At 52.5% G+C, this 13,732-nt stretch overlaps 6 protein-coding genes across 6 annotated transcripts; 2 read left to right on the plus strand and 4 right to left on the minus strand.

Moving 5' to 3' along the window:
• Positions 1 to 213: 213 nt before the first annotated feature.
• On the minus strand, positions 214 to 1,350 carry LRP88_01515 (MDR/zinc-dependent alcohol dehydrogenase-like family protein; the record flags this gene model as incomplete). Its single annotated transcript, XM_083238197.1, has 1 exon — positions 214 to 1,350. One exon carries the CDS (start codon positions 1,348 to 1,350, stop codon positions 214 to 216), a length of 1,137 nt encoding a protein of 378 aa, XP_083106702.1.
• Positions 1,351 to 2,410: 1,060 nt separating this feature from the next.
• On the minus strand, positions 2,411 to 3,478 carry LRP88_01516 (uncharacterized protein; the record flags this gene model as incomplete). The annotated part of the gene is made up of 5 exons (XM_083238198.1): positions 2,411 to 2,511; positions 2,564 to 2,716; positions 2,767 to 2,867; positions 2,915 to 3,322; positions 3,405 to 3,478. The coding sequence occupies 5 exons, from the start codon at positions 3,476 to 3,478 to the stop codon at positions 2,411 to 2,413; spliced, it is 837 nt and encodes a 278-aa protein (XP_083106703.1).
• An 855-nt stretch (positions 3,479 to 4,333) lies between these two features.
• Positions 4,334 to 5,846, minus strand: LRP88_01517 (RNA-dependent ATPase RRP3; the record flags this gene model as incomplete). Its single annotated transcript, XM_083238199.1, has 2 exons — positions 4,334 to 5,596; positions 5,649 to 5,846. The coding sequence occupies 2 exons, from the start codon at positions 5,844 to 5,846 to the stop codon at positions 4,334 to 4,336; spliced, it is 1,461 nt and encodes a 486-aa protein (XP_083106704.1).
• Positions 5,847 to 6,057: 211 nt separating this feature from the next.
• Positions 6,058 to 7,466, plus strand: LRP88_01518 (Brix domain-containing protein; the record flags this gene model as incomplete). Its single annotated transcript, XM_083238200.1, has 2 exons — positions 6,058 to 6,489; positions 6,537 to 7,466. 2 exons carry the CDS (start codon positions 6,058 to 6,060, stop codon positions 7,464 to 7,466), a joined length of 1,362 nt encoding a protein of 453 aa, XP_083106705.1.
• A 632-nt stretch (positions 7,467 to 8,098) lies between these two features.
• LRP88_01519 (phosphatase 2C-like domain-containing protein) lies at positions 8,099 to 9,606 on the plus strand (the record flags this gene model as incomplete). The annotated part of the gene is made up of 2 exons (XM_083238201.1): positions 8,099 to 8,577; positions 8,631 to 9,606. 2 exons carry the CDS (start codon positions 8,099 to 8,101, stop codon positions 9,604 to 9,606), a joined length of 1,455 nt encoding a protein of 484 aa, XP_083106706.1.
• A 2,626-nt stretch (positions 9,607 to 12,232) lies between these two features.
• On the minus strand, positions 12,233 to 13,724 carry LRP88_01520 (uncharacterized protein; the record flags this gene model as incomplete). Its single annotated transcript, XM_083238202.1, has 2 exons — positions 12,233 to 13,497; positions 13,547 to 13,724. 2 exons carry the CDS (start codon positions 13,722 to 13,724, stop codon positions 12,233 to 12,235), a joined length of 1,443 nt encoding a protein of 480 aa, XP_083106707.1.
• Between the last annotated feature and the right edge of the window lie 8 nt (positions 13,725 to 13,732).

Raw genomic sequence — 13,732 nt, forward strand, 5'->3', positions numbered from 1 at the left:
CTGCGGCTACGGAAACCTGGGGGTCGTCCTGGCGTTGGGTATTGCAATATTTGGTAGGGGCAACTGTGGGGGATTGGAGTTTGGTACTGTAGACATGACTTAAGTATAGCGGTATTGCTAATTGAGACGCTCTGAAGACATTTTATCTTTTCGTCTATTGCTTCTATGGTTCTAGCTCTATGTCTTTCTATCTGTACATGGTTGTTTCCCTTGTTATTCCTCATTGGGGGCAATAACGGTGTAGTTTCTCCAGGCGCCATTCTTGGCCGCATGCTGAATGGCCTCTTCATGCTGCTCCAGACTGAAGATGGCCACCTCGGTGCCGCTCTCGACGCCGACCTTGAGGTTTCCGCTTTCCATCATGTTGATGAGCTTGTTGAGGGTCGATTTCTCGCACATCCACTTGCCCATGATCTGAAGGTCCTTGTGCACAATGGCGTGGTAAGGGATCTCGAGATGCCCTGGTGTGCCGCCACTAAGAACGACTCTGCCTTTTCTTTTAAGGGCGCCGGCTGCGGCTGCGAGGAAGGGAGCTGTTTTGAGGGCTCCGGGGGTCCAATCGTTGACTACGTCTGCTCCCGCGCCGTTTGGTGTCTGCGCGAGGATGGCGGCTGTGTCGATTTCGTTGTCGCCTGTCATGACGACGTAGCTGAACCGTGTGTTGTTGAGCTTTTCCTTCATGGCTATGAGTTTCTCTTCTGAGCGGCCGAGGGCAATAACGTTTGCACCCAGTGTGAGGGCGACTTCTACAGCGAGACCACCGAATGAGCCGCTAGATGGACCGATGATGACTGTCTCTGCCACTTTAACGTCTGCTGCCTCGATGATGGCTCCGCCTGCGACGCTGTAGTGCGCGATGCTTTGGAGTATGGCGGGTGAATAGCCCCATTGCTTGAGTAGCTTTTGCTCGTCTAGCTTGTAGACGTTTTCGAGTGGTGCTCGCTGGTATTGCTGTAGCGAACCGTCACGCCATTCGCCTTGCATGAGTTTCTTTCCCTCGGTTCCTTCGCCGCCGTGATGGCCCATCATGATCATGACATTAGGGTCATCGCGTCCACGGATGGTGGCATCCACATATACAAGATCGCCGGGTTTCAGGCGCACAGCATCGGGTCCAACAGCGTGAATGCGGCCGACGGCATTGGGATTGGGTACCAAGGGAAGAGAGAGGTTGAGCTGGGGGAGCTTTCCAGAGTGGACGAGTTGTGTGTAGGGGACGATTGGGGCTGCGAGAGTGCGGACGACGACTGTTCCAGCTGTTGCGTCCGGGATGGGAAGGTCGATGAGTGTTGGGGGCTCATCAAAGCTGGAGAGCCAGACAGCTCGGTTTGTAGGAGAGTAAGAGCCCATAGTGTAAATATTCGAGTGTTTGATCGTGATTCGCCTCCATCGTGATGAGGTTGTTGTTGGCATATATACTCGACCATCGGCGGTTCGGTGTATAAACAACTACCGAAGATGAACTGACGTTATATCTCGATTATATTGATCCCAGCAAAGATCTCCCCGTGCTATCTTAAGTGGTCCTAGACCTCCAATCGCTTCAGCATCGTGGCATACCGACACTTGGGATCCCTGGCGGTGGGGGTCAGTCTGATCAATGCGTTGTGTTTAAAGTGGACCGGCGAGTTCTAACCTTATACCGCCTATGCCCCGAGAGTTCAAGTTCTGCGGTTCTCTCGTTTCTTTCGTTGTTGGTGATGTGTGAATTGCTACGGGATACGCCTTCATGATGGCCTGGACACTTGCATCTCTCGCCCCGACACGAAGCACCCGAGGATATCATAGATACAGTAGTATATCAATACGTTTACATTTTACATCTGTCTTAAAAGTGGAATACATGCCGAAGAGTATGTAGCATGTGTTGACACTATTGGTTATTCTTTATATCATTCATGGCGAACTACTCTCACACTCGAGTGATTACCGAAATGTCGTGCAGTAGATCCTCCCCTTACAGAGCCAAGACGTAAGAAGTTAACTAACAAGCCAACACCTAATCGTATAGAATTAGGACCCGGTACATCTTTCCAGTAGTTGATGGCTTGCCGACTCAAAAACACCCCTCGGGTTAAAGACTGCCGAGCTGATACGCTCACTGGGTGAAAGAGGAAATTGTTACGATGAACTTGGCGTACCACGCAGTGGAGCAATGCTCGGAAGAGCAAGGCTACATGGGAATATCAACCATGATGAAACGCCATGTTCTTGTAACATGGAAAAAAAAAGGCCGGGGTTGGCTTGTGCAAGGCACTTGTGATAAACCGAACTTTTATGGTTTTTCTTGAATAAAGGGGCCAGATAGAGGCTTGGAGAATCAAAAAGACATTCCTTCCAGAAGGACATGCCATGCTATAGTACAATTTTCATACCCGCGATCTCAGGGAATGGCACCAACAACCACTGTCTACTCAAAGATATCATCCTGAGAACCGTCCATGAAACCCATACGCTGGTTGTATGTCGGGGTCTTGCCGTTGGGGGGAGAAACGTTGTTACCCTCAGCCTCTGCACGCAACATCAATATTCATTCCATGTATTATTCGAGGGGCTTCCTTACGGTTCCAGGCCATCATCTGCTTGGGGCCCTTGACGCACTTGGTAGGGTCGTCGCGGCACCAGACGGGGGGCTTGGGCGTGCCGAGCTTCTTGGTGGACGTGCTGCCCGTCACCTTGCAGCGGTGGTTTTGCATGTACATGTTGGGCTGGCCGCCTGTAATATCGTTAGATGTTGTTTATCAAACTTGGGTATAGGGGGCTTACAGCCGTCGGGGATCCAGAGCCAAGCGCAGTAGCAGCCCTCTTCGGGACACGCGGGGAGATCGGCTGGGACGTCGTACCAGGTCTCGCGGAAGAAGGGAGAGCTGACAAGAGTTAGTTTCGACTGAGGGTGAGTTAAAGAGAGACATACTAGTATCGAACAGAGAACACGACAAGGTTGTCCATGGTAACCTTCTTGATGTCGCTCTCATAGGAAATGGCCCAGGCCGTTCCACCAGTAGTTTCAATACTCCTAGTGTGCAGCTCACCACCGGAACCATCTCCACCATCCATAAGACATCCAGGAGGGTTTCCAGGTCCTCTCCAAGGCATGGATCGGTTCTTTCCATCCTGCCAGTCTGTGGTGAGAGTGCCGTCATACGACAGAGTCGTGAAGGCGCGGTTGTTGGCCAGCTCAGTCATAAAGGACTTTCCGGCGGGGAGCTCAAGGAACTCGCCCTCGGGAGGGGGAACGAGGTCGCAGCCGCGGTCGGCTTGCATCCACCACTGGCTCTTTGGGAGGTCGTAGAGAGGGTTCACGGCGAGGTTGGTGTTGGGGCTGTCGACGGAGGAGTCGTTTCCGCCCTGAAGATGTTAGATTTGATAGAGGCTGTTGGAGGAGGTGGTTCACCTTGCAGTACATGCCTGGGTTCCACGAGGCGATGTGAGCGCTCGCAGAGGCGGCGAGGCCGAGGAAAACAGCAGAAGTGTACATGATGAATTTGAATCTAATTGTCTAAAGAGTGTGTTGAAGTTGTATCAATCAATGATGAAAGAATGAAGGGACGATGCAAACTAGGCACCCAAGAAACGAATGTAAAACTGCACAAACAAAAGATGATGTTTCTTCACTTCAAGCTAAAGACATCCTTTCAGTTATATACCTTTCAAACACGGTCTCAATCGAGTAACACCAAGAGAGGGGATCCCCTCATTCTCCCCCCTTCATCTCAAATCGTCAAACAAAAACCCGGGAGCGGCCGCCACTAGGGACAGGGATCTAGATGAAACGAGCTGACCTGCCAAGAAACGGTCGAGGCGTCCATTCACAAAGGGGAGATCTTCAGCATCCCTGCTGAGGCGGCCGCTTTCCTGGGACGATTTCGCGGTGTTTGCCCAGAGTCTTGGGAATGTTTCAAGGTTGTGGGATGGTGTTGCGGGCTAGTTTAGTCTGATGTACTCCGTAGCGCGCAGGTTAAATTGAGGATTGACTCGGGGGCTGTGGTTTCGTCTCATAAGATGCCTGATTCAGGAGTATAGTAGGGCTGAGTTGGGAATTACTAACACGAGATGCCCTTCTAGTGGCGATGATTCAGCATAGAGTGCGTGGTTCTTGTGTGCAGATATCGTGAGATGGGTCAGCGTTGAGATTAAGATGGGCCTTGGTCAATGCGAATGACGGCGTTACATCACGACTCTTGGGTAAAGGCCATTGGCTCTTTATTACGGTCTTAGTTTTCTAATGCAGCTTCAAACATTGACATAACTTTTCTCAACATAACCTCCCTGGACCTAACGCCTTGAATCATCCCTGAGTCAACTCCCAAGTCATCCTCCAAGTTCAAAGTCTTTAACCCTCCTCCTTGTCCATGTCGTCACGACGACGCTTTCCATCCCTCTTGCCCCGTTTGCCGTTAATGGTGCCCTTGCTGCCCTTGGCCTCGCTCATGGACTTCATCTCAATCCTCGCGTGACGCTGCGCCTCTTGTATACGGCTCTGGAACGTCATGACCTCCTCCTTCTCGCTGGGGTACTCGGTCAGCTTCTTTCCGAGCGCCGCCTCGATGCGCGCGTAGATCTCGAGGTCATACTGAGTCACCAGGTTGATGGCGACACCGGACTTTCCGGCACGGGCAGTTCGGCCGACTCGGTGGATATAAGTCTTTGAGTCCTGCGGCATGTCGTAGTTGAGCACCACGTCGACCTTGGGAATGTCCAGACCTCGCGCTGCAACGTCAGTGGCTACGAGGATGTCGCGCGTACCGGCGCGGAACTTGTTGAGCGCCCCCAGACGTGATGACTGCGAGAGTTGACCGTGCAGAGGAATTGCGCCGAAGCCAAGCGTCCTCAACAGAATAGCCACACGTTGGGTTTCCCACACAGTCCGGGTGAAGACGATGGTTGACTTTCCAGTGTGCTCGTTGACCAGGTAGATGAGATATGTGTCCTTTTGAGGGTGGGGGATGAACATGTAGTGCTGGATCAGGGTCGACACGGTCTGGTACTTGTTGGAGCTGATGCTCACGCGGACGGGGTCCCTCAGACTGGCTCGCTGCAGACTCTCGATCTTGGAGCTGAGAGTCGCAGAAAAGAGATATGTGCGTCGCTCTCGGGGGATGAACTTGAGGATCTTGTCGATGCTGGGACCGAAATCCATGTCCAGGAGACGATCAGCCTCATCCATGATGAGGTACTTTAGTGTTCGTAGAGAGAAACCCTTGGTCTTCTCAAGATGGTCCACCAAGCGACCCGGAGTCGCAACAATGATATGAGGCTTCTTTCCAAGGGCAATCGCCTGAGGAACCATGTCCAGACCTCCCACAATGACGGCGCATCGCAGCGAAATCAGCGATCCCAGCGCCTCAAAGGCTTGACCGATCTGGGTCGCCAACTCGCGGGTCGGAGCGAGGACGAGGCCGAACAGAGGCTGAGGCTTGTCGAGGAGAGCCTGGAGAACGGGGAGGGCGAAAGCGGCAGTCTTTCCACTACCGGTCTCTGCGAGGCCGATGATGTCGCGACCTTGGAGAGCGACGGGGATGGACTTTTCTTGGATCGGGGTCGGGTACTTGTAATTGAGGGCCTCGCAAGCTTCGCAGAGAGCGTCGTTGACACCCTAGGTCAATGTTAGCATCCTGTAATCAGGCGAACGACCGTATTTGTCCTACCAGGTCCTTGAAGGTCTTCTTGGGAGCATCGGGTGTCTCCTCAGCGGAAGGTTCCTCCAGAGTAGCAGACTCCTCCTCAGATTCCTCATCCTCATCCTCAGGGGCAGGCTCGGCAGGAACCTCCTTGGCCACAGGCTTCTTAGCCTTGGGCGCATCGTTCGCGACCTTTCTTCGCTTTGCGCTCTTGATGTTGGCCATTTTGCGTTTGCGTAAAGATTATCTCGTCCTGGAAAGGTTCATCCACCTTTAACTCCGTCGAGAACAAAAAATTAGTGGGTCCCTTATCGCACGTGCGCTAGTCTTATCGCGGGTCCCCTCCAACTTTTTTTTCTTTCCCTGCGATTTGCGACAAGATCCATCGCAGCTTGCAGCTTCATTTCAGCAACTTTCTTTACAACATCAATTCGAAATGGCCCGTAAACGAACAAAGAAGAGAACCCACGTGGGTGCGAACAACCCCGAGGTCGACGCCCCCGGCCATGCCTCGGCACGCGACCCCAAGTCCATGGTGATTCGAATTGGCGCTGGCGAGGTTGGTTCCAGCGTTAGCCAGCTTGCGGCCGATGTGCGAAAAGTCATGGAGCCTGGTACTGCTAGTCGCCTGAGGGAGCGGAGGGGAAACCGATTGAAGGATTACGCCGTCATGTGCGGCCCATTGGGAGTTACTCACCTGCTTCTGTTTTCGCGGTCAGAGAGCGGGAACACCAACCTCCGAGTCGCCTTGACGCCTCGAGGACCTACCATGAACTTTCGCGTGGAAAAGTACTCGCTGTGCAAGGATGTGCAGCGAGCGCAGAAGCATCCCAAGGGTGGCGGCAAGGAGTTTATCACTCCTCCTCTGGTAAGAAGCTTCAGACTTCTGGTGATGCTTCCGCTAACAAATCTCAGTTGGTCATGAACAACTTTAGCCGTCCCGACTCGGATGCCAAGTCAAAAGTTCCTAAGCACCTCGAATCCCTCGCTACGACCGTATTCCAGTCCCTCTTCCCTCCCATCAACCCTCAAGCTACGCCCCTCAAGTCGATCCGACGAGTATTGCTCCTGAACCGCGAACAATCAGAGGAGGACGATGGCACCTTTATCCTCAACTTCCGACACTATGCTATTACAACAAAGTCGACAACGGTCTCGAAGCCTCTGCGAAGACTTAACGCGGCCGAGCAGTTTGTGTCTACAAAGACCAGCCGAAAAGGCAAGATGCCGAATCTTGGAAAGCTGGAGGATGTTGCCGACTTTTTGATCGGAGGCGAGAATGGAGAGGGATACATGACGGATGCGACGAGCGGTAGCGAGATGGATACAGACGCCGAGGTTGAGATCTTGGACTCTACAACCCGAAAGGTCTTGTCTGCCAAGGCCAGGCAACAAGCCGCCCAGGCTGAGGCCGAGGCCGGTGTCGAGGAGGAGAACGTGGAGCGCCGTGCTGTGAAGCTGGTTGAGCTGGGTCCTCGCATGCGCCTACGCTTGACCAAGGTGGAAGAGGGTCTCTGCTCAGGCAAGGTCATGTGGCACGAGTATGTACACAAGTCCAAGGAGGAGATCAAGGAGCTGGAGAAGCGATGGGAGAAGAGACGGCAAGAGAAGGAGGCGCGAAAGAAGGAGCAAAAGGCCAACGTGGAGCGCAAGAAGGCTGCCAAGGCCAAGAACGGCAACAAGGATGATGAAGATGATGAGGACGAGTTCGAGTATGACAGCGACATGGACGTTGATGAGTTTGATAGTGAGGGTTTGGCCGGTGATGCCGAGTACAAGGTCAATGAGAAGATGGAGGAGGATGGTGAATGGGAGGATGAGGAGGAGGAGATTGCCAACAGCTAAAGTGGCACTTCTTCTGGGCTCGTATCTTGGCTGTAATTCGGCGTTGTACATATCTCTGGGTCTGGGCAATGAATACCTTGTCGATTCTTTGTGAAATGTTCGGTATTGAGTGCATTGCGAGTGTGACAGGTCCAAACGCCCAGTATAAGGGCTTGCATAGATGGCATTGGAGGTCTTTGGCATCCATACCACTGAGGCCATCTTTAACAATCCTTAGGCGATAAAGTTTAGAGAGGTTCTTTAATTATTTATGTAATCCTTACCTACCTACCCTAAGACACAGGGTATGAATTTTGGTCAAATATGAGGCTGTCGAGAGAAAGTGAGGCGATCGATTTCTCACGCTCTCGTCTAGGGTAAACAACTCATCAAGTTCATCTCCCTCTTCCATTCAACCTGCGGCAGGCAACCGATCAACTCAACATCCTTCCAAAAGCCTAACACTTATTCATCATCAATATCCTGCCCAGAACATCTTTACTCGGGAAACACAGCCTTTCCAGACTCTCATCAGCAAGGTCTCGACACAAAACCCTGTATCGCGAGTTGTCCCGCCAACTGTGTAACTTGAGACTCCTTGCAGCTCACGCGACTCACCGACATCCCTTCAGGTTGACACGAGAACACACATCATGTTTCGCATACCCGTTAGAACTCTACGTACTTCTGGTCCGGCGCTCAAGCGAGTGTCGGTGCGTTGTACACAGGCACGCTTCTCGTCCGCTGCGTCAAAGGCTGGCGGTGGGTATGCGTGGCCTGTAGCGGCCATTGTCGGTACCGGAGGGGCTGGTCTGTACATCTTCAGCAGCAAGGACGACAAGAAGTCCTCTACATCCAGATCTGGCGATGTCCTTTCTCTGCAGGACTTTGTTGCCGAAGACCAGATCTCGGTCGAGTCTCCTATCAAGGCATTGACCCTCGAGACCGCGAATGCCAAACTGCGCCAAGATGTCCATACCTTTGCCTTTGAAGGACACGGAGGTGTCAAGGGTCGGGTAGATGTTGCCCGAGTATCGAGCAACAATCCCATCGAGGATGACTGGGATCTTAAGGTAGCCAAGGGCATCGGTGGTGCTGGTACGCTGTACTCTGGCGTCTATGACGGACATGCGTGAGTGGCTCTCGAAATTGCAACCAAGGACAATTACTGATGCGTGAAAATAGTGGTTGGGCAACTTCAAAGGTACTGAGAGGGGCTCTTGTTCCGTATGTATCGGGTGCTCTGTCTAGCATCAAAGCCGGTAGCTCTAATGAGCTGGTCGACGACACCATCAAGAAGGCTTTTGAGCGGCTCGATGATCGCATCTACAACAACGCTATCAAGGCCATGGAGGCAGGCCACGAGCCAGGTTCAGCTGAGGTCATTTCTGCCATCGCGCCCGCTATTGCAGGCTCATGCGCTCTTCTCTCCATTTACGAACCTCACACCTTGACCTTGCGAACTGCTGTCACTGGAGACTCTCGCGCCGTTCGTGGAACTTGGTTGCAAGAAGGGCGTAAGTATGAGGCTGATGTCCTGAGCAAGGATCAGACTGGCTTCAACCAAGATGAGGTGGACAGACTCGACCGCGAGCACCCCGGAGAGAAGGACGACATCCTCAACCCCGACTCTGGACGACTTCTGGGCATGGCCGTCACTAGAGCTTTTGGTGATCACCGCTGGAAGTGGTCAGACGAGCTCATTCGCACGGCGCGAGACAACTTTTACGGCACATCTCCACGACCCAACTTCAAGACACCTCCATACATGACTGCTCGCCCCGAAGTGACAACCCGCAAGGTCCAAACCGAAGACTTTGTCATCCTCGCTTCAGACGGTCTCTGGGACGTGATCAGCAACGACGACGCAGTCACGTGCGTATCACGCTGGCTCGCGGCCAAGAAGGCCGGTAAGCCGGAGCCCTTCAAGGAGACCAAGCTCGAGGGTAAGCCGAGGGATGGGTGGCAGGCTACGCCAGAGCACTTTGTGATTGAGGACCTGGACAGCGCGGCTGTGTGTCTGGTCAAGAATGCGCTTGGGGGGTCGAGGAGGGGGTTGTTTTTGGGGGCGCTGACGACGTATTCGCCCATGAGTCGGAATGTGAGGGATGATATGACGGTGCAGGTTATTTTCTTCAAGGATCCGTATGAGAGGAAGTGAGTGGGAGCCGGTCTGGTTGAAGGAGGGCATGTCGATTATGGTTACCTAGGGGCAGAATCCTGAGTGCCAATTGTTGGTGACCTACCTGTCGCACTTTCAGAGCTGCCAAGGTCAAGTCAGTTTCCCTCAAGCCTCTTCCATTCCTCTCGTTGGTCAAATTGCTCCAGAGCCTGCTTTCGATGATCACATGAGTGGCTTCACGTAACGCCAAGCCTGAGTCCATCAAACAAAACCCGTTCGCTTGCCAGCTTTCCCTCGCGCCACAAGATAACTCATCCATAAGCGTGCCACGACCAAGACATGATAAACTGCACCTACAACGTAACAAGGCGGTGGAACAATTACCCAGAGCCGTACGAAGACATTGAGGGACTCGGTGTAAGTTCTGGTTATCGGCAGAATTGCGCGGGCTGATGGCTCAATCGACATTAGGTGCTTGTAGGATTCCTCGGGACGGCTTGGCTGATGGTTGTCATTCTCATCGCCTACTATTTGATCTTCTTTGAACCGGAACTCGATCCATTTAGCGATGCTGCTCGCCGAGGCTGTACAGAAGGGCCTGAGACTTCGTTCAGGCCTAACCCAATCGACTCGATGCTGCTCGGCTTCCTCAGAAGATGTAGTACGAGGCTTTTGAGGAGACTGGGCTGCTTCGGAAAGGGCGGGCGATCCTTTGGCCTCTCTAGACTTCAATGAAGCATGACAAAGGTTAGTTTCAGCAGGTAGCGTGCTGTTCCTTGATCTGACCGAGCCCGTTTTTCTTTTACAGTGCATTCTAAACTTTGTCGATCTCCAGCTGATTGCTGGACTTGGTCTCCTCATCAGCGGATTTCTGTCTCTCAACCAAGGCTTGTCTGCCTATCATTGGCTCCTCGTCGTGTACCTCGCATGGCTCTCCAACATTACGCATCTTTCCGGCTTGACAGCACTGCGGGGCTATTTCCACTCTCATCAGTGGGAGCGCGGATGGCGACTTGCTCTTATGTTCTTCTTCATGGTGCTTCTGTTGATCGCCCTGGGCCCCACAGCCTTCTTCAACAGGCCGCGAATTGATGATCGTGAGCATACTCTTTTTCTTACCATTTGCGAACCGAGATCTCCTGCGATATGTTTCTTTAAACCCACTGAGAGCCTGAAAGCGTATCACAAGTTCAAAGCGAAAGCGGACCAAGACCACCGGGATCGCACTTATACTCCGTTTTCCCGCACGTCAGCTTTTCAGTCCATGCTTGTGAGCATGATTCTGGTGGTACTCAACTTCTTTGGCAGAGTCATGCGGATATTCCCCTTTGTATCCAAATTCCTTATTAAAACCTTACATCGAAAAGCACGCGATCTGGCCAAACAAGCTCTTCTCAAGCTATCACCGACCAGACGTCCGTTTCCCCGGATTCTGAATGAGAGGCAGTGGCTTCTTATCGTGGTTAAGCCTTGCCTGGCAATGTTCCTTGCCATGCGCTTTTATCTTGACATCTTTGTATCTGCGCAATCTGAGGTGGGATTTTCCTCCATTTAAAGGCTTGTACATGCTGACTTGTTCATTGTAGATCTATTGGCTCATCATTTCTGGTCTCTGGGCCACACTTCATCTTCAATCACTGAAAAATGCTGCCTCCCGTCTCAGAGATGATGAAACAAGTACCACATGGACATTTGGCCAGACTTTACCCGTCCTAATGCTTCTTGGACCAGCCATAACGGCACTTGGAGCCTTTGTTGGAGAGTCTGAGCCTGCTAATAATCTATCGGCAGTGGACATGGAGCCTCTGGATATATCTGTAGGGCAAAACTACCAATCTTCCAGCCCGGTCGGTGACCCGACCTCCATAAGAACCACCGAGGGTCGATCCGAGGGGCGGTTCCGCAACGATGCCGAGAGTACGAGTTTCCTCCCTGAGCCAAGAGTAGGAGCCTCGCCGGTACAGGTTCCGATGCAACTCGAAATAGATCCACAGAGCCAAGAACCAGGGTGCCTGCAGCGGAATTACTACGAAACCAACTGGGCTCCAGCAATATGCTTCTGGTCTTGTCTGCAGCTGCTCATTACTGGAGTGTTGTTTGTTGTGTTTGGTACCTACTACATATCTAGCTCTCTGCTTACTTTAATCCGCATGATGTGGGTTTGGGCCTTTGTTGCTCAACCGGTAACCAAATTCGCCTTGATCCTTATCAATCTCTCTGGCGAGGAGTTTCGGGGAGCAAGGAAGTGGCTCAACCGCCCGGTGGTCTGCCATGGACTGAATTTCGCTCTTTACGGCTTTGCCGCTTGCTCCTATGTTTTTTCCAGTCTTGACATCAGTCTCGGCTTGGATTATCGTGTCACCTTCACCGGCCTTCCTGTCTTTGCACTCACCTGTGGAGCTTATGTATTATTAATGATGTTTTATGTGGTTTTGATGTTTTTCATGACAAGGTGAAGAACTAGAGTATGCACGTTGCGAAGGAGGCATGGCTAGGTGACGTGAATCTTGTGGATAAAATGGGACTTCAAGGGCTATGTAACTAGATACAAGAGTTGAGTTGAATCTCACAGAACTTTTCAACATCATGGAGCCCTGTGCTTCTTTGGCGAATAGATATGAGAAACACAATTCGGCGACCTGACCATGCTTGATGGTCTCTTCTTTCATAGCTGAGAGCTCGGAGCATCTGCTGATACTAGAGGGGTGTTTCCTAGAGCCCTCTCCCCCTTTGACCCCTCCATGAGGCTATTCACAACTTCCTGTCCAGCCGGCTTCTCTCTCCATCGCCACGCCTTCACCGCAGGCCTATCCAATCCTACACCTTCTAGGATGTCGACAACCCAGTTTCCAATGTTTGGAAGGTACTTGAAGGCGTGTCCACTCCCAGCAGTTGCAACTACTAGACCCTCATGGCCAGGAACGCGGTCAATCACGTAGTGGTTGTCGAATGAGTCGTTGTACCAGCACAGCCTTGTCAACCAGATGTCGATGCCTTCTGCCTCCAGCTCAGGGAGGTACTCGGCCAGGAACTTGCGCAAGACACGCAGGGCCTGCTCTGGGATCTTGGTGATTTGTTCTTTCTCAGTCCACCTTGTGATGGGCTCACTGCGCTCTTGGCCGTCTGCCTGCACCCTTGGGTTCGTGTACTTGGTTCCGCGATATCCGATTTTGAGGTGACCATACTCATCTACAGGGAAACCGTAGACTCCGCCTTCGGCACCTTCTCGCATGTTGAACGAAAACGATGGGAACCGCGAAGGCGAGAACCGTTCACGGAGCGGCGAGGACTCGGGAATCTTGAGGATTATGACTGAGCCCGCGGTTGTTTCGGCGAGATTGTCGAGGGAGGGTACGAGAGTTGGTGTCCAGCCGCCGACCGCGATGATGGTGATGGCTGATGAGTGCGATTTACCGTCTGCTGTACGGATACCAGTCACTTTGCCATTGGTGTCTTGAGTGGTGGATGCCAGACGGCCGGCAGCTGGGTCAAGAATGAAACGCACGCCGAGGGACTTGGCCTTGTGAAGAGCGAAGCGGCACGCTTTATCGGCCACTGCAATACCACCTGTTGTGTCAAGCACACCAAGCGCTTTCTTGCTGAAGGGTTGCATCGCCGAACTCCTGCCCTTCTCAGCCGCCAGTTTAAGATGGTTCTCGTCATTGTTGATGAGCTGTGTTCCTTTCTGGCCGGCAGCTTCCATGTTGTCCACGGTGGCTCTCTCAAAGTCTGGGAGGGTTGTGGCATCTGACAGTGAGAGAAAGCCGTTGTTAATCCAGACGACGTCGTTGGACGTCATGCCTGGTGGAACTGACGAGCCGCCAGCTTTAAGCTCTGCGTTCCAGGAATCCCAAGCCTTGAGGGCTTCGGCGCTGAGGCCTTGGTACTCTGTTTGAGCGCCATATGCGGAACGGATGATCTTGTTGATATCTATGCAGCATTAGTTTTAGCCATGCTGTAGGTTAATCGTAGCACGAACCGGCAGAGGCAGCATCGCAGCCTTCGGTGTAAGAATAGAGTGTTTTTTCGTACGGCTGTTTGTCAAAGACGGTGACGTTTGTGTATCCTCGGCGAGCAAGATGGATTGCCGTGCTGAGGCCAAAGATGCCGGCCCCGACAATGATGATGGCGTCGGTCTTGGCGGGAGGGGTTGACATGTTGATAC

This window comes from Fusarium phalaenopsidis (genome assembly GCF_050370095.1).
Source record: "Fusarium phalaenopsidis strain FUZ10S chromosome Unknown contig_32278, whole genome shotgun sequence".
Lineage (NCBI taxonomy): Eukaryota > Fungi > Ascomycota > Sordariomycetes > Hypocreales > Nectriaceae > Fusarium > Fusarium phalaenopsidis.